Source organism: Marmota monax, unplaced genomic scaffold, assembly GCF_021218885.2.
Source record: "Marmota monax isolate L192 unplaced genomic scaffold, Marmota_monax_Labrador192_F-V1.1 WCK01_AAM20220418_F8-fsc00171, whole genome shotgun sequence".
NCBI lineage: Eukaryota > Metazoa > Chordata > Mammalia > Rodentia > Sciuridae > Marmota > Marmota monax.
The window spans coordinates 2,929,655-2,949,144 of NW_026694658.1; the positions used below are offsets into that span (position 1 = coordinate 2,929,655).

At 36.4% G+C, this 19,490-nt stretch overlaps 2 protein-coding genes across 5 annotated transcripts in view; one reads left to right on the forward strand and one right to left on the reverse strand.

Annotated features, from left to right (window-relative positions):
* The first annotated feature begins 780 nt into the window (after positions 1–780).
* Positions 781–15,126, forward strand: Rnft1 (ring finger protein, transmembrane 1). 2 transcript variants are annotated; one of them, XM_046423154.2, is made up of 9 exons: positions 781–1,276; positions 2,710–3,168; positions 3,376–3,452; positions 4,932–5,032; positions 6,335–6,488; positions 7,356–7,514; positions 8,230–8,295; positions 11,396–11,497; positions 12,142–15,126. In XM_046423154.2, exons 2-9 carry the CDS (start codon positions 2,766–2,768, stop codon positions 12,172–12,174), a joined length of 1,095 nt encoding a protein of 364 aa, XP_046279110.1. In that variant the 5' UTR covers positions 781–1,276; positions 2,710–2,765; the 3' UTR covers positions 12,175–15,126. The 2 variants fall into 2 exon arrangements, with proteins under 2 accessions (XP_046279110.1, XP_046279108.1); XM_046423152.2 differs by having other exon boundaries at positions 789–1,276; positions 12,161–15,126.
* Positions 15,127–15,527: 401 nt separating this feature from the next.
* Positions 15,528–19,490, reverse strand: part of Rps6kb1 (ribosomal protein S6 kinase B1) — a 47,696-nt gene continuing 43,733 nt past the window's right edge. For 2 of the 3 annotated variants that reach the window (XM_046423147.2, XM_046423148.2), the window contains exon 15: positions 15,528–19,020. In XM_046423147.2, the coding sequence (XP_046279103.1) occupies positions 18,783–19,020 (238 nt within the window). In that variant the 3' untranslated portion in view covers positions 15,528–18,782. Of the gene's footprint in view, positions 19,039–19,490 lie in introns of all 3 variants that reach the window. The other variant, XM_046423149.2, reaches the window with a different exon arrangement.

Here is a 19,490-nt window from a genome sequence, read left to right on the forward strand (position 1 = left end):
TAGCATGTATGGGTATGTAAACTTATCTACTCTAGTGAGGAAAGACTGACCTGGCTCCCATTCTTCAGTCCACCTCACAAGGAATATTTAATTTCAAGAAATATGGAAGGCTTTTATTTATTTGACAGCAACTCTAGAAATGCCAGGTAATGCTTGGCGTGGTGGTGCACTCTTTTAATCCAAGCAGCTCAGGAGGCTAAGGCAGAAGGATCCCAAACTCGAGGCCAGCCTCCGCAATTTAGCGAGATTCTATCTCAAAATAAATTAAAAGGGCTAGGGAAGTAGCTCAGTGATTAAGTGCCCCTGGGTGCAATCCCCAGGCCAAAAGTAAAAATAAATAAATAAATAGCAAATAGAAGTACCAGGTATAAACAAAATGTAGAGAGCTGCAGTTTGGAACGGAAAGGCTATATTGGCGGCTGTGGAGGACACGCGAGGAATACATTCAGAACCACTTAAACTACATCTCCGTTTTTCTTCCGGTTAACCGCCCGCCCCCGCGCCCTTAGTAACCTTTCCACTTAGAACAATAGTGGATTAAGAGAATTACAGGAGGGCAGAAACGCTCTCCACACTCCGCGGAAGGCGGCTTTCTCAGTCTCTTCGGTCCCCCGCAAACCCTCCAGCACTTCAGATCTCGCTCGCCGCAACTTGGGCCTGAGAGAAAACCCAGTTTGGTTAAACTTCGCCGCCAGCCACAAGTGGGTCAGGAGCGTCGGTCGCGAAACCCGAACCCGGAAACCCCAGCGCTCCTGCCCCGCCCAGCGCCGCTCTTCCGGAGACGCGCCGAGCCCCGCCAACGTGGCTACCCCGCTGGGGTTGCGGCAGGCGAGACGCCTCGGGAAGGGCGCGGGGGTAGGCTGGGACAGCCCTCAGCGTCAGGCCCCGCCTCCGGAGGCAGGTTCCGGAGCCTGCGCGCTTTTAACCTCAAAACGTCCAGCACCTCGGAGCCGTGTGCCGTGCTAGACTGGCGGCATAGACTCAAGACGTGAGGCAACGAACTGTTAAGGGCACGCGTCCGCGGGCGGTCCCCAGGCGCAGGCCCTGGCAGCGGCGTGCTTCAGCCGCTCGCCTATCCTCGGCGCGGCGCAGCGCAGGCGGGGGCGGGCCGCGCGCCCGAGGACGTCCGGGGAGCGCGCGCGCCGCCGCCGAGCCGGGCCCGAGTTGCTGGCCGTGGGGCTTGAGCGTGATGGCTCTGACTCTAGGGCTGGGGGCGGCGTGCGCTGCTGTTCCTGCCGTCGCTGCCGAGGCCTCCGTCCGCTCCTGGTCATGAGAGGTCAGGCCTGGGGGAGGCGGGGGCAAGGGGGTCCAGGGAGAATAACCGGGGCGCCGGAGGCTTGGACGTGGGTGGAGACCTGTGCTCGGGGATTCCGGAAGAGTTGTTGATGTTCACTTTGATTCCTTTTCTCTCCTCTTTTTTATCTGTGCGTGGAGGAGAGTGGGAGGGGCCTGTTTTTATTTATAGAAAACACATAAACCATCCTGTCCAAAGTCGCTCTTGAGATTTGAGGAAATAAAGCGCACCGTGGCATCGGAGCCTGGGTGCGAAGCCTTCCGCGAAAAGCATCAAAACCCAAACCGCCACAGGGTAACTGCACAGCGTTCAAGCCAAGGCATAAGACAGAATGACACAGAACATGCCCTGTCGTTAACTCTAGCTTCCTCCTAGAGAAACGGGAAAAGCAGACAGTCTGGGATAGGCTTTGCGTTTTGTCAGCTGGCATTGCGATTTCGGCATCGAGCTGCTAGGAGATCCACGCTGGGTCATTTAGGAACCTCCCTGCCAACGTCCTCATTTCTGATAACCTCACCCCATCTCCCGCAACACACACACCACCGATGGTGGCATTTTTATTCCATACACTGTGACTATCTTCATTCAGACAGAAGTATCACTTAGCATTATCACCCAACTTATCCCTAATTTGAAGATATTTAGGAAACATTCTTTTAGGAGGGAAAGTCGTATTCTTGGTAGCACCATTAATATATTCGCTTTGGGGAAGCTCTTTGAGCATAAGATAAAATTTATAGTTCATCTAAGTGAAATGTTTATTATCTATAATGATATTTAAAGCATTGAAGTTTAATAGAGTTTTTTCTTTCTTCCTAGCATTTCCAAGTATTAAAAAATACTGAATCAGAGCTGGGGTTGTGGCTCAGTGGTAGAGCACTTGCCTCACATGCATGGAGCGCTGGGTTTGATCCTCAGCACCACATAAATAAACTATCGTGTCCATCTACAAATAAGAATTTTAAAATATTAGAAAAAAATACTGAATCACTCTTCATTCTGAAACTTCTTTGATGTAGAATCTACTCAGATGAAACTGCTCCAGTTGGGTGCTGAGTGAATGTGCCAAACTATTAAATATGAACACTAGTATTATATTAACATCTTCTGGGCCCCCCATACATCATGACTATTTTGCCAGTGTGTTCTGGCATTACAGAAGTGGAGTCATCTGAAACTCGTCTTTTTTTTTGTTAGTAAATGTTTCCTGAAATGATAATTTTTAAGCAGATTCTTGGCATTAAGGGAGGAGTTTAGAAATAAGTGCGATAATCTGAAAATTCATATGCTGTGACTATCAGCAACTCCTTTTATAAAGTGAATAAAGAACAATTGATGAGCAGTGTACTTACTTGTATTTAACTATTCCCTTGGAATATTTTCTGCTCTTGGATAATTTGTTTGTTTATTTTTAGGAGACAAAACCTCCAAGCAAAGAAATCTGGATTAGAGAAAAAGTATTTTAAGGGCCATGCAAGCCAACTGTAACCAACTGCACAGTCCTCCAGGAACTGCAAGTGGTGAGGATGCCTCAGCCTCCCAGTGTACCCATACAAGATTGACAGGAGAAGGTTCTTTTCTTGATTCTGGAGAGGTTCATATCCAGATTAACCCCATATCTAAAGAATATGTTGAAAATCCAAGCTCCAGAAATATAAGGTCAGCTGTCCATAGCTGTACCCATGGATGTGCACATAGTCGTTTCCGGAGTCACTCCCACAGTGAAGCAAGGCAGCCTGAGGATACTGCCACGGAGTCTGGAGAACACGGAAGTAGCACCTTCTCAGAATTCCGCTATCTTTTCAAGTGGTTGCAGAAAAGTCTTCCATATATTTTGATTCTGGGTGTCAAACTTGTTATGCAGCATATAACAGGTAGGGGATAATAAAACAATGATTTGCTTAATTGGTAAATTCAGTTATTTTTCTTTATTGGAATTCTATTTTTACCTATGTATTTCAGTTACTTATTTTTCTGTTGGCTTTTAAAATTGTGTGTTTTCTTTTAATTCATATTATTAGCTTATATTGTCCTCTTTGTTTTTTTTTTCTTTCAATTAACTGGAACTTATTTTCTAACAGGCATTTCTCTTGGAATTGGGCTGCTAACAACTTTTATGTATGCAAACAAAAGCATTGTAAATCAGGTTTTTCTAAGAGTAAGTATAACAAGCAACTAAAAAATTATTAACTGTTTTCTCTCTATAGAATTATAGAGAAATAATTTTGTGAGAAATAGGAATAGCTTTTGAGAGAAGTAGGAAATCAAATATGGTGATCCATGACATGTTTTATTTTGTTATCTAAATTATCTGTCCTAATACTGATTGCTTCACCTTATTCTCTTTATATATTTGGTTTCTAATAAAGAAAAAGCCAGGCACAACCATGCATGCCTGAAATCCCAGCAACTTGCGGGGGCTGAGGCAAGAGGTTCACAAGTCTGAGGCCAGCCTCAGCAATTTAGCAAGACCCTATCTCAAAATAAAAAAGTGCTGAGGATGTAGGGGAGTAGACAAAGGACTACACTATTTGATCTATTTGATCTGGTTTGGCAAGTACCTTTTTATTTTGTGAGCTAATTTAAACATAATCTCATTAAAATTTCAACTGATGGACTGACTATAATAAGATTTAAAATAACTAAATAAATTATGGAGCATTGAATAAATAGGTATTGAACTGTTTAGCTCTCTTATTTAAAGGAAATTTAATTCAAGAAGTTTTTCTATAATGTAAAAGTCCTAGTCATAAAAATCATGGGAAAAATAGGAAAAAGTTCATGAAATTTCACCATAAGGCCATATTAAAGGAAGATATCATACATTCTGACCTGGAAATTTATAGTAGAACCTGTAAACTAAAAAAACTTTAATTCATGGTTTCAAACTAGTACAGATTGAGTATTCTTTATTCCAAAATGCTTGAAACCAAAACTGTTTCAGATTTGGGGGGATTTGGGAATATTTGTACATACATAATGAGATATCTTTGGAATGGGAACTCAAGTCTAAAGAGAATTCATTTCTGTTTTATATACAACTCATAGCCCAATTGTAATTTTATACAGTAATTTTAGTGTATCTGTGTTTTAATTTTAACAGGAGATCAGGTTTAAGAATTGTCCACTTGGGGCTTCACGTTGGTGCACAAAAAGTTTTGGATTTTAGAGCATTTCAATTGCTAACTTTCAGATTAGGATGCTTAACCTATAAAACATTTAATTAAACTTGTAATTAAAACTTAACCTTAGATTAAAAATAAATTATTGAATATCTGTGAACCCTGATTTACTTAAATGCATTTTTGAAATTTGTCTTGTGGAAGATGCACAAAAAAGGGAACTGAACAGCTAAAGATTGTTTTGGGTAGGTCCTTTATGTCAACTTTTAGATGATTTGGTTTCTTTGAAACATCTTATTTTTCATACAGTGAAGAAATTGTATTTTTATAACTTGTTTCAAATTTTGTTCACTAAAGATAAATAAAACAATGTGGTATACAATTTAACAGATACTTTATATTTTAAGGTTAATCTAGAAAGTTAATGTTAATAAGCCATTAAATTTAAAGTTTAATAATATTTGAAATTCTGGCATAATTCAAAGTAACAAATTATAAAATTGTTTATTTTTCAGGAAAGATCTTCAAAGATTCAATGTGCTTGGTTATTGATATTCTTAGCAGGATCATCTGTTCTTCTGTATTATACCTTTCATTCTCAGTCACTTTATTACAGGTAATTACTAGTTCTAGTATACTTTTTAAAATGTAATCATATGTTCCGCAGCACTCTGCATATATCTTACTTACACATAATACTTATTGTAGTTCAATTTTTACCTGTCTTCTTTAGAGAGCTTTGAGTGACTTATTCAGACTTGTATCCTTAGTTCCTTGGCACATAGCAGGTGCTCAATATATATTTAATTTTTTTGATAACTGCATTTTTGTTTAATCAGTACTTATTAAGTAGGTGGGTATTGTTGTCTTTTTCAGTTTCTAGAAATAAGGCAAAGATTCATTAAAAGACAATAGGTAACAAGTTTTTCTGAATTTTTAGCTTTAGTCAGAAAATAATTATGGACAAATGTGGGATATAGTTTAGAAGTAGAGCCAGTACATTGATATGGATAGGGCTGTGTGGGTGAATAGGTAGGGAACGCAAGAAAGACTTTGATGATGGTGTCATTTTATCGGGCTGGGGAAGGAACTAGATTTGAGAAGAAAATCAGTAATTTTGTTTTTAACATGTTAAGCATGAGAAGTCAAGTAGAATTGTTAAGAAAGCAGTTCTAGATATATCATGAGCTCAGGGTAGAGGTTAGAGCTATAAATTTTGGTATGTTAGCAAAGTAATCAGCATTTAAATATGACTGATATTTTAAAACCACAGGACTGAACAGAACTAACCTGGGTAATACAAATAACTATGTGGTAATACAAAGAAAATACAAAGAGGGCCCAGTCCTGGACAAGACCCATCATCAGAGTAGCAGCCACAAAGGAGACATATGAGAACAACCAGGAGAGAAAAAAGAAGTTTAGAAAGAACAAGCTACAGGTGCAGCTCAGTGCCTATCATGAATGAGGTCCTGGGTTCAATCCCCAACACCACAGAGGAAAAAAGGTCTACAAAGAAAATAATTTAGGATGAGTAAATGGAAAGAGAAGTGACCTTTAGGTCTAGTGATATAAAGGACAAAAGTAATTCAGTGGAAAAGAGGGGATGGAATCCTGATTGGAAATCGTTAGGAAGATAATGGCAGAAGTCTAGTATACAGGTTTTAGAGTTTATAGGCTACAAAAGTGTCAACATAATAAACCAGGAAGACCTTTTTCTATATCATATAAAAGGAAAAGTCCCTTTAAAATAATAATAAAAAAATATCCTTCATTCCATTTATATGAACTCTGATGTTATCTTGCCAAACTCATTTCTACATATCAAATTAAAATATTTGTAGCAAATTTAACACCCTTTTCAATATTTTACCTTTGTACGTTGCTCTGGTAAATTTTGATGATTTTCTCTTGGTAGTTTAATTTTCTTAAATCCTACACTGGATCACTTGAGCTTCTGGGAAGTACTTTGGATTGTTGGAATTACGGACTTCATTCTAAAATTCCTCTTCATGGGCGTAAAATGCCTTGTTTTATTGGTGCCTCCTTTCATCATGCCTTTTAAGTCAAAGGTAAGAAACTAACTGATGCATTATTGGAATGATGTTGGCAAACACATTAATACTGTTTAATCTTTGCTTAAAGATTTTGTGATTTTTTCATTTGCTAAATAATCTAGTTTTAATTATCTTCATTATCGCTTGGCAACATTTGTTCAAGGACTTGAACCAAAATATTAACCTATTTGGATAAAATGAGAATTACATTTGTTTCAAGGAGGGGAAGAATACAAGTTCAGTAGATTAGTCAAGGGGGAATTAAGGGAATGGAGGGGGGACAGGAATAGGAAAAGAGTAGAATGACTCTGACATAACTTTCCTATGTACATACATGAATACACCAGTGAATCTCTACATCATGTACAACCATGAGACTGGGGTCCTAGTTAGAATAAAATGTACTCCATGTTTGTATAAATAAGTCAAATTAAACTGTACTGTCATGTATAACTAAAAAGAACAACAAACATTTGCTTCAGAACTGAAAAATCAGTCTCCACATCAAATAGGAGAAACTATTAATTTGTACTTCTGTTCTCCAACAGGGTACTATCAATTAATAATTGACTATATGCAGTTATTTAGTGGCTTCCCATATTCAATAAAAACAAATTTTTATAATCGGCAAAAACACAGTACATATAAAACATTTTACTATTTCATTCTGAGGAATACTTTAAAAGCACACTATGCAGTGACTGTAACATGGAAAAATCAAGTTGAAATTGTCAGTCATAATCATAATGAAGACTAATTTCACAGTTACTTATATTATTGCATCATGTACTCATGATGTTTTCAGTCCAATATTAAGGATTTTTGCTATGTGTTTAAGTGGCTTGGGTAGTTCTATTTATTTTCTTTTTCCTTTCTTTTTAGGGTTACTGGTATATGCTTTTAGAAGAATTGTGTCAGTATTACCGAACTTTTGTTCCCATACCAGTTTGGTTTCGTTACCTTATAAGTTATGGGGAGTTTGGTAATGGTACTAGATGGAGTCTTGGGATATTGCTGGCTTTACTCTACCTCATATTAAAAGTAAGTAACATTATAAATCTTGCCATTGTATAATGATTCATGTAATTATTGATTTTACATACTACTACTTTTCTCCTTAACTGTCTTAAGGCTTATCTTCATATCAGTAGTTTGAAGTAACCGCAGGTTCTTTATCAGTTTGTGGTGGCATGTAACTATAATCTCAGCTACTTGGGAGGCTGAGACAGGATTCTGAGTTTGAAGCCAACTTGGGTAACATATAAGACCCTGTCTCAGAAAGAGAGAGAGAAAGTGGAGTTCCATATAACATGGGTTATCTAAGGGGATAAACAAGTGGAAAAAAAAATACCCATCCTCAACAGCAAAGTTTGTTGTACACATAACTCTTAAAACTAGTAGAGTGTCTTGTTCTGCTCCCTTTCTGCCTGATCATTTCAAATTAATAATCACTTTGAGACTTTAAAAATCAGAATGTTAATATATGAATCAGATGTAGTTGCTTTGTCTTTGACAGGTTTTTATCTATCTTGAACAAACTATAACTCTAGATTTTTAAATGTACTTCTTGTTGGCTCAACCCCATAAATATTCATTAATTAGGCTTGAAATATATTTAGAATGAAATGATTATCTCTGAATGCAGTGAGCATTAGGGTAATATGGGAATTGAATATTGTAATATTTCAGCTTTTGTCTTTGGGTTTAGCAGATAGGACTCTTGAATTAATAAATTATCTCTTATTTTCTCTTTCAGCTTTTGGACTTCTTTGGACATCTGAAAACTTTCAGACAGGTTTTGCGAATATTTTTTACACGACCAGTAAGTACTTTCTTGTTTTTTAAGGAAAAACACTTCTACCTTTCATTATAAAATGGTCTTTTTAGATTATTTGCTAGTACTCTGGCATTAGAAGTTTTAGTTCTATGTTCAGCTCATTACCAAAAATCATGTCCCTTGCAATTTTATCACTGGGGGAAATGTCCCCATTACACAGTTCTAAATATACAAATAATTTTCAGCATGGAATTTAATGATTGAGACTTCACTATCAATTATAAACTTGTTATTATGTGATTCTGTGGATGTTACAGAATACAGAGAAAGGGTATCATACAGAAGGGTAATTCATATTTAGTAGCCTCAAAGATTCCCAATACCTAGGTGTGGTCACCAAATTTCAAGGCTGATCTTCAGCTTTTTAGTCCATTAGGTCCTTAAACAGTTAATGGGACTGACTTACAAAAATGCCAATCTATTAATGTATTGTTAAAAGTAAAAAGGAGCCATACATAATGGTGCTTGCATGTAATCCCAGCAACTCAGGATGCTAAGACAGGAAGATGGCAAATTTGAAGCCAGTCCCAGCAACTTAATGAGACCTTGTCTCAAAATAAAAAATAAAAAGGGCTGGGGAATGGGGCTTAGTGGTATAGTGCCCCTGAGTTCAATCCATAGTATCCAAACAAAAAAGGATTGTCTAAAAAACTGTTCAGACTAACTAGCCAGGGTACCTTTTCTCTAAGAGAAATATGGAAACAAGTTTTGCTACATCTTATGCACACTTTTCTTTTGGAGAAGATACAGTATATCCAGAGAGTCTGGTTTTGTCCAGGTTAATACAATTGATTATATGAGAATCAGCCATTTTCCCATAATTGATCTAGTCAGGTTTGTGCTGAAATACCCTTAAGAAAATCTCCTGTGGGTTAGGAGTGTAGCTTAGTGGTAAAAGGTTTGCCTACCATGTGTGAGGCCCTGTGATCCAGATCCAGCATCACAAAACCCAATCAACACTTGAGATTCTTCTCTGTGAGACAAAGAAAGCACAGAGAATCAGTCATTGACACTTTTACTCCTGTCTCCCTGATATTCTGAACATGTACATACATGTTCTTTAACTTTATCATGGAAATGACAGTTGCCATCAGGATGTCTTCATCTAAAGGAAGTCTCCAAAATGCCAGACAAAAGTGATGTTTTAAAAGCTTGTCAACATAAATATTTGTAATGGACTCCTTTACTGAAGGGAAATTGGCACCAAGATCATTTAACACTGTCCTGACTGACTTCTGAAATCCTTAGTATCACCAGTCTCAAAAAAAAAAAAAAAAAAAAACACACACACACACACACAAAAACACCTTAATTTTTAACATTTTTGTCAGGGCTGGGATTGTGGCTCAGTGGTATGGAAGAGTGCTGGCCTTGCATACAAGGGGCACTGGGTTTGATCCTTAGCGCCATATAGGTGGACTCCACCTAAAACTGAAGGATAAATTAATTTTTTTTGACCTTTGAGTTTTGTTAGCCCTAAACATTTAAGTACAGGAAGTTTAGATCATAATCAAATGTGTTTAAGTAAGTCACTCCTTACCTAACTTCCCATGACTACTACACTTAGGTGTTCTTAGCCACCCTTGCCACCATCATTTCTACAGAAAGCTCGTCTCATTTGTAACATTTTGATTCTTTCAAATTTTGCTAAAGAGTCTTAATTGTCACATCTAGTTCATGACTAAGTCCTGCTGAATTTGGTGAGGAAGTTAAGATATTAAAGAGATCAGATCAGAATCTCCTAATTTTTTTTAGGACATTAGAATAAAGGGATATTCAGAGAATTGCACTATTGTTCATTCAGTTAGTTTTGACAGTTATCCCATCCCAGTGACATTTTACAGTTATTTTCTCTGAAAATTTGGTTTATCATTCTTTCAAAGTACTAAATGCTCTGACTTTATGATAATAAGAGGTTAATTAAAAATTATTTTTAGTTTAGTGGTGAGAAACTGAAACCTCCTTCATGTTGAACTTACCTTGAAGACCTTTCAAAAAAAGATTCCTGAGTCATATTCCAGTGTCTGGGCCTACTGAAACTCCAGTGTAGAACCAGAGATTTTTTTTTCTTTTTCCCCCCTACATGCTGGGCCTCATACCACACCCCCAGCCAAATATTCTCTGTATGTGTGTGGTACTAAAAATTAGTTTAAAACTAAGGACCTTGTGCATGCTAGGCCAGTGCTCTATCACTGAACTACATCTCTAACCCCAGATACATACACACACACAATTTTTTTTTTGTACCAGGGATTGAATCCAGGGGAAGTTAACCACTGAACCACATCCCCAGCCCTCTTTTATATTTAGACACAGGGTCTTTTTTAAATTTATTTTTATGTGGTGCTAAGGATTGAAACCAGTGCCTCATGCATGCTAGGCAAGTGCCCTATCACTGAGTCATAACCCTGGCCCCGCTAGAGACAGGGTCTTGCTAAGTTGCTTAATTAGTGCCTCACTGTTGTTGAGGCTGGCTTTGAAGTCCCGATCATCCTGTCTCAGCCTCCTGAGCTGCTGGGATTATAGCATGTGCCACCACGCCTGGCCCAGATACATATACTTTTTTAAAAAAATAACTTTATTTTTTTATTTCTATGTGGTTCTGAGGATTGAACCTAGCACCTCAACGTGTTAGGTGAGCCTTCTACCACTGAGCCACAACCCCAGCCCCCAGATACATATACTTTTAAAGTAAGCTCTCCACATGAATTACATTTAACTAGCAAAGTGCTAGATTGACTGCTTAATTTGGCAATCCTGGGCAACACTATACCCAGGAAGTATTTGTAAATATTTTTATAAATATTTAGTTATATTTCGAATTGTTTAGGTACTTATAGCCATTTGTGTTGAATTTGAAAACTATTACCGTTTGGGAATCCAGTGGATTTAACAATCTTCCATGATCCTGTTATTTACTATTTAATGATTTCACACTCATGTAGTAAAGATGTAGCTATAAAATGTATCCTATGGGAAAGTTTTGAAATGCCTGATTCCTGGGAGATTTGAGAAGTACAGTATCACCTATGTGTTCAACAAACAGGAAAAGAAATTTGTAATTGCAAATAATTTACCTTCACAGAGTTATGGTGTAGCTGCCAGCAAGAGACAGTGTTCAGATGTGGATGATATTTGTTCAATATGTCAAGCTGAATTTCAGAAACCAATTCTTCTCATCTGTCAGGTAATTATATTTTTAAGCAAATTGAACACAGTACTTTTCTGTGAATTACAAGTAATATTTATGTTTGTTGAATGGCAAAAAATAATCTACACTGTTTAGTGGAAAGTAGCAGAGTACACACTCGTAATTTATTTATGATTAGGAGTTTAGTAGATTGGCTAAATCTTATCCTTTATGTTCTGATGATTTTTATGCAGGAATATATAAAAGGGGAAAGATAATTCAACTGGCAGATTGGATGCCAAAATGATTAGAAAACAGTCCATTTTTTATAATTAGATACTAGTATTCAAAATAGTACCAACAATGTTATGGAAGAATATATGGCTTTTTCTTAGACTTTACAGAAGTTACTACTAACTCAGAGATTTATTAAGCTCTTAAGTCACCATAATGAAAAATCTTAAAGATATCACCTAGGGATAGCCACATTTTGTTACAAAAAGGCTAAATGGATAGTAAAGTCAGAAGAATACTAGTGGCTCTACCATTAAAACTACTCTGTCTTCTTGAATACATACTACTTTCTCCATTTTCTCATTTGTAAAATGTGGGAATTAGTGTTTCCAAAATCCCTTTCAGCTCTAAGAATAGGATTATCTACAATACGATGAATGTAAAGTGTTTGCTAATATAAAATCTAGTTCTTAATTCCCTTTACAGCATATATTTTGTGAAGAATGCATTACCTTATGGTTCAACAGAGAGAAAACATGTCCATTATGCAGAACTGTGATTTCAGATCGTATAAACAAATGGAATGATGGAGCCACTTCATCACACCTTCAAATATATTAAGTTGTACAACTGTTAAGGCCACAAACACTAATTTCATTTGGTAATAAGTGACTATTGATAAAGGCATTTGAACAGATTTTCAGGGCTGGAAGAAAACTGTTTCCAAGTGGTTTTAGAATATAATTTACATGTGTAGTCTGGTTTATCAAGATCAAATGAAAAACCCCTGTGTTTTAAAAAGTATATAATATTCAACCTAAAGAATACACAACATTTGTTCTATCCTAATTATCTGACAGATAATTGCAGTGTTAAATTGTAAATGTGTTCTCTTGCTGATGTTACCAAAACAGAAATTATAAACCGTAACTAGTAGTTTCAAAGGAATGCAGGTGGGTTGGGGATATTGCCCCAGTGGTAGAGTGCTGGTCTAGCACATATAAGGCCCTGGATTCGTTCCCTACCCCAGAAAGAAAAAGAAGAAAATAGTAATAATAATAATTCAGGTATTCTTTCCTGACATTACAGTATATTTTTCACAGTATTTTAAGATACATATTATTTGAAACAATTTTCTTCAGCATTGACTTTTATAATTCCCATTCTAAAAATGCTTAAAATTTTTCACGAAATTTGTATTTTTCAATTAAATTTCTAAATGCTATATTTTACCTGTAAAAATTACGTTTTCTAGATGAAGATTAATTTACTGAGGATGATATATTTTAATATTGTATTATTCTCTATAGTATAAGTAATCAGCAAGAATAAATTATTTAAATTCATTATTTGTGGACCTCATACATGCTTCCTTTAATGTTCACAATCTTGCTTTTTGTATAGTGCTATTAAGTATCTCAAAGTAACTATTAAAATAATTCATGCACTGCTCGAGGTGAAACTCAGTAGTACAGCACTTGCCTGGCATGTGAGAGGTTCTGGATTCAATCCCCAGCATCAAGCAGGAGAACAAAAGCTTGTACTCAGGGGTGGTCATAGCTTTGGATAGTGTGGTTTGCCTGCCTCTAGGTAATTTGTTCAGGGTCATGGAAAAGAAAATAAGGCACTTTGTCTCTCCACTTGATACCTAAACATTAACAGAACAATAAAGGGCTGCTACTGGTTACATCTACAATTACAATACAAGGCTTCTGCCTATTTCTTTATTACTATCCATTTGTACACAAAGAAAGGATGGTGGGAAGCAAAAGTTAGAAGAAAGCTGAAAACATATTGTAGTATTGGTAAGACAAAGCCTAGACCAGAACATGCATTAATAAAGATAGTAGCCAAGTGATAATGCCTGGAGAACTACTCAAACTGACAAAGGTAACCTTTTACCCTAGGTAAACACTGCCAGGTTATAAGAGTAACTATTTTCTGTCTATTTAGTCACAATATATTTTTTTTTAAATTTTAATATTTATTTTTTAGTATTTGGCGGACACAACATCTTTGTCTGTATTTGGTGCTGAGGATCGAACCCATGCTGCACGCATGCCAGGCAAGCGTGCTACCGCTTGAGCCACATCCCCAGCCCCCACAATATATTTAATTCTCTTTTTTACTTTGAGAATTACCACAAATATTTGAGCAAGTTTATTTGGCCTTAAATCACCTTCCTGGCTTTGTGGCAAAGCTCAGTTGTATTGTTTAGGTATATGGCAGGGAATGGGTGAGAAAAGGAATTTAGGATTAAAATTTGGCTGTGAAAAACAGCTGAAACGACTTCTAGTTCAGAACACAAGAATAGCATTTAGCCCTGTTTACAATACCATTTAACCATACCTACTCGCCTAGTGGTTATTCAAACAGTTTGTATTGACTAAATAACAACAGAAGTTTGGACAGTGGTGGGGTTCTACTACAATGAACTGAAAACTGGGAAGATGTAATAAGAGAGCTACGCCATCTATTAAGACAGATGATGAACTAGAAGCATTTTGCTACTACTTTTTAGTCCTTTACCTCAAAGGGAACACAGCTCCAAAAACCCAATTATTCTGTGAATTCAGATCACAATCTCCAAAAGTTAAAGAGTACCAGCATTAAGAGATGCTACCATCTTTTATAAAAAATGAACATGAGTGAAAACTTTCTGTAGAGGTATTACCTAGGCAAGTGTGATATAAATGTTCATAGAAGAGATGTGGTTTGTACAAAATGGCCATTTTAGAGTAGATGTGAGACAATTAAAACAGTTTGTGGGGCTGGAGATGTATGTAGTTCAATGGGAGAGTGCTTGCCTAGCATATCTAAGGCCCTGGGTTCAATCTCTAGCAAAGAAAAACAGATTTGTGCACATCAAACTATCAAATGTAGCCCAGTTGGACTGAGGATGTGGCTCAGTAATGGAGTGCTTGCCTAGCATGCAACAGGCCCTGGGCTTGATTCCAGCACTGCAAAAGAACAATCAAATGTTGCCAAGAAGCTGGGTGCAGTGGCACATGCCAGTAATCCCAGCTACTGAGGTAGCTAAGGCAGGAGGACTGCAAGCTGGAGACCAGCTGGGGGCAACACAGATTCGGTCTCCAAAAGATAAATATGGCTAAACAAAGAAGATATTTTGTTTGGAGGGAAAAAACTCATAACTTGTTGCATGAATTTTTTTTAAAAAACAAACAATTCAAGTTCTTCTACTTGATACAATTTGAAAATAAAAGATGTGTAACATCCAATATATAAAATCAATACTAAAGCTTGTTATATATTTAAATAGCTTCTATTCTCAGCAGAAACAGTTTTACAACTGTTATTCCTTACGTACATTAATAGTTTATTAAATATGAGAACATGAATACATCTGACTTGTTAATGAGAAAAAAACTATATAACTGATATGTACACAGTTGTTTCTTCCTCTGTTTAGGTAATAAAAAAAGTCACTTCTATTTTATGTTCATTCAAATTTGCATTTAATTTCTATTTACATTCATTCAATCTGAAACCAAATATCTTAATACAGTAAACTAAATACAAGATGAAAAGCAGAAAAGGTGTTACCCTCATAGCACTCCTAATAAGGCAGCTGAAGAGTTTATTATTTAATAGATGCAAAGCCAACTTGGGATAATAGAAACATAATAGTTTAAAGAGCAAACACAGAGATGAACCCATCTTTTAGATGTTACTTCAGATATCAACTGAGATAATACTTGTGCTGTAGTGTTAAGAATCACACAAGAAAAGTACTGTATTAATCAGCAACAGACCACAGGTCATGTGTGACAAATACTTTTATGATAGTTTTGTCCAGCTTGCTAGTGTCTACGCCTATGAAAAAAGGCAGATGTTTGGATATTGATATTTTTATTTGAGAAGTTAACCATTTTCAAAGTTTCAAAGTCCATTCTTCATAAATTCAACATTTTTCATGGGGATAATCTTAGATCAAGCCCTTGTAAACTAGGAACCATATGACTAGCTGAATATTCAGAAAAGTAAGGTCCTATATTAAATATGAAATCCAAGGCTTAGGATATTAATACTATCTAAGATGCATCTTGTTTATAATCATTTATTACCTATTGAAAAGAATGTTGAATTTATGGAGTCTCAAACATGCATCCTTCTCCCCCACCTGTCAAATTATCTTCTATCTTGAAAACAGTATGGAAAAATCCTTGAAAGATTCAAATTATTTAAGACCATAAAGGGGAAAAAGAAATAAATAACATAATTTTCCTAAAAATCTGGTTCAAGTTCAATAATTAATACTTTACATTGTTAATCACAGCTGGTTTACAAATCCCAGTTTAGTTATTCTGTAATGCTACAAACCTTATAAAATCAAATTAGTAAACTTCAGTTCAGTGATTACATTTTAATTAAAAAACTGCATGTATAAAATAAAAAAAAATCCCATAATAGCTGATTGTAAAGAAAATAATCAAGTGATGAAAGAAAAGCACTTAATCATTTTTATACACTTACCTGGAATAACCATAAAGAACTATCTTAGAAACTCAAGACTAGTAATATTGACATCATATATTTTAAACTATGCTTAAATTTTTACAAATAAATATAGGGTACGCCATATTGCATAGGTGTGTGCTTTCTGTCTGTGGCACTAATGTGACACTTGACATGTTTTCACAGTCATAGTAGGGGTATCCACTTTATGCAACACAATTTCTCAATAAACTTGACACAGCATGGGAAATTAATTTCACTTAATAAATGTTAAGTTAGAAAAACTAAATATCTGTGTGGATGGTAAGTGTGCAATTAATGCTTTTTATGCAAAAAAGTTGCAGCGTTCGCCCCTATTGCTGGCACTACTAATTATGAAAACAGATTAACTATAGGGTGTTATAGCCAGCCAATCACAGTGCACATGTTACTAGCAGATAGGACTGAGGAGGAATATTTTGGTGTAAAAGTTTCACTGGAATTTGGTCAGGCAGTCAACACTACAGTTAGTAAACACATTTGAAAACAAGTTATCAGGGTAGCACAAGCCATTTACAGTCTGAAATAATACCTATACATGTCACCATAGCTTTTTGGATTTGTTTTTTCCAGACATCACAATTGTCAGAGAACAAAGATCTGCACTTTTTAAGTACAATTTCTGCCCTTAATCATCGTGTAGCTTCTAATTTACCAGTTACAATTATAAAATTCTTAGTAGGCTGCTGCAGTAAGAGGGTGGGGTACAGGGATTTTTTTGTTTGTTTGTTTGTTTTAATGGTTTTCTGTCCAAAGATGAACTTTTATCAATTCTTTCCTTATTGCCACAATTGAAAGGTATATTTCCAATCATTTTTCATGGTTCTCTTTTGCTTACTGTCATCACATCTCACTTGAGTTGCAATTTAAATAAGCAAAGTTTTTCTCTTTTCTGACTGAATTCAACACGCATAAAGAATTTTATGGCTTGGATCCTATGGCTCAAAAAGGTTTGGAGAACATAGCAAGCAGCATCTATTTAAAAAAATTCTAGGGTTGCAAACTATTACAAATTGACTTTGACACTCAGACTGAATACATTATAAAAGACAAACAAAAAAGAAGTGGTAAGACTCAACTGCATGATCATCTACTTATACCAGTATGAGCTGAAATATATTTTTATAAAGCTCTGCAGATATTAAACCCTTTGACCAGCTAAAGTCATGGAAATGCTCTCTTTAAGGCAGGAAGTATTTAAGAAAGGTAAAGTCACCTTTATTTATTCTTTGTACCTGTAAATCACTTATGTAGATTTTGTTACAATTCAAAAACAATGTCCTGTTAACATGTTCCCTAAATTAAGCCACTAAGTTTTCTTATTCACTGTGGAAGACATTCATCAAAAGGCCATCAAGTATTTTTACAATCAAAAAAGGTAGCCCCAGTATAGGAGAAAAAAATTAGACCTTTTTTCCTTTTTAAAACTGTTAAGGAAAAAAATGTTAAAGAAGGTAGACAGCAAAAACAGTAAAACGAAGTAAAACTTAAAATTTTACCAATTTGCCATAAAGAGATTAGACAGAGAGTGGACCATGGCAACACCCTCTTCCCCTGGATATTCCTATCTTCCCCATTTTGCTGCCCTCAGTATGCATTTTATCCTGACTCTCTTCCATCCTTCCTCAGCCATGGGCTGAACACATTTGGTGTCTTGAACCAAATACTGGTATAAGAACAGGTGGTGACTTTTTTCCAGTGCAATGTAGACCCAGTACAAGGATGAAATGTAGGACATACAATTTATGCCCATTCCAAGGCTTCCAGTTAAGCTTAGCACATAGCAGTACTGCAAGTAGAAATGATTAAATAGATTGTTGCTGTTGTTTTCCTAGTATTACAGACAGGTATTGCAGCTGGGTTACTAAAAATAAACCCCAGGTCCACCCCAAGCCCTCAAAGGAGCCACAGCTGTGGTTAACAATGATTCATTTGCATTTTTTTATTTCATCAAGAGAAGAAACAAGCTGTCTGGCTTTCTTCACACCACCAATAATTTCGCATTTTAAAGTTTGGGATGTTTTCCATAATGAGCTGAATCAAAAATCTATTTGAAAAATATATATTTATATAAAAAAAAGATTCAGGTTGTTTGCACGTAAAACATCAATTGATAAGTCTGTCTTTGATTCCATGTTGTTGGAAAAAGTTTGACCAAGCTTGCATGCTAATTTGTCCTTAGTTGCAAGTATTATAGGCAATTTCATACTTTGCCTAATGAAAGGAAAACCCTTCTCCGACACAATCAGAATTTGACAGTGATTCAGAAGCAACATCCTATTCTTAATACTGTCAGTTTCCAGCCATCAACGTGAAAATCCTTGATAAGGTTGAGATGTTGCTAGGAACCAATTAATTGATGTGCCTAAGAGTTCTGAAATACTATTTTGCTCAAGTTTTTTTGTTTGCACCATTGATTGATTTTTAAAAATCCATGTTTGTTTTTCCTTTGTCCAAAGCATTCCAGGAAATGACACTGACTCTTTGAGACTGTCATTTTTAATTCTTCTTGTTTCATCTTGCAGGATGCTCACACATCCCTTTTCCCCTGCTTTTTTTGTTTTTGCCTCAAATTAATTAAAGCATTGCTTTGTCATAGATTCATTCGCAGGTGCTCTGGCCGTTTGGAGATCATGGGAAAAGCTTGTTTTTTGTATGGCCCGGAGTTCGGCTGTCGTATTGGAAGTGGTGCTGACGCTTCCCCACTCATTGTCACATCCATCTGCTCTATTCCACTTGTTTCCATTGGGTATTCCACAGGCGTCTGAGGATTTGCTGTGCTGGCTGAAGCACCTCTTGCCCAGAAATCCCCAGGAGAAAATTTGACGGGGCTTTAAGACAAGGAAGAGCTATCATTCATTTGTCTCAAGGATCATCTCAACAAGAAGTATTTCCCTTAGATTTAAAGGGAGAGGCACATATAACACTTTTTTCATTTAAATTTATTTTTGTGTGGATTAGAAATGAAGGCAAAAATTTTGGTTGTACCATCTTTTCCCTAGACTAATTCCTGGAGTGTTCTAACTGGTCTCTAAGTCCCTGAGTGATAAACAGATATGCAGGTTTTTTTGTTTGTTTTTGCAGTGGTTGGGATCGAACCCACGGTCTCATGCAGGCTAGGCAAGCACTCTACCACTGAGCCACATCTCCAGACCTTATTTTTAAAACAATTTTACTCCCTTACTTCAAACAGCTTCCCAATGCATTTAAAATTAAAACACTTTTCCAAATTTCTGCCATTTTCCTCCTCACTCACCATACTCCAGAACACCAAGAAAAGGCCAAGTTTTTTTTCTCCCTC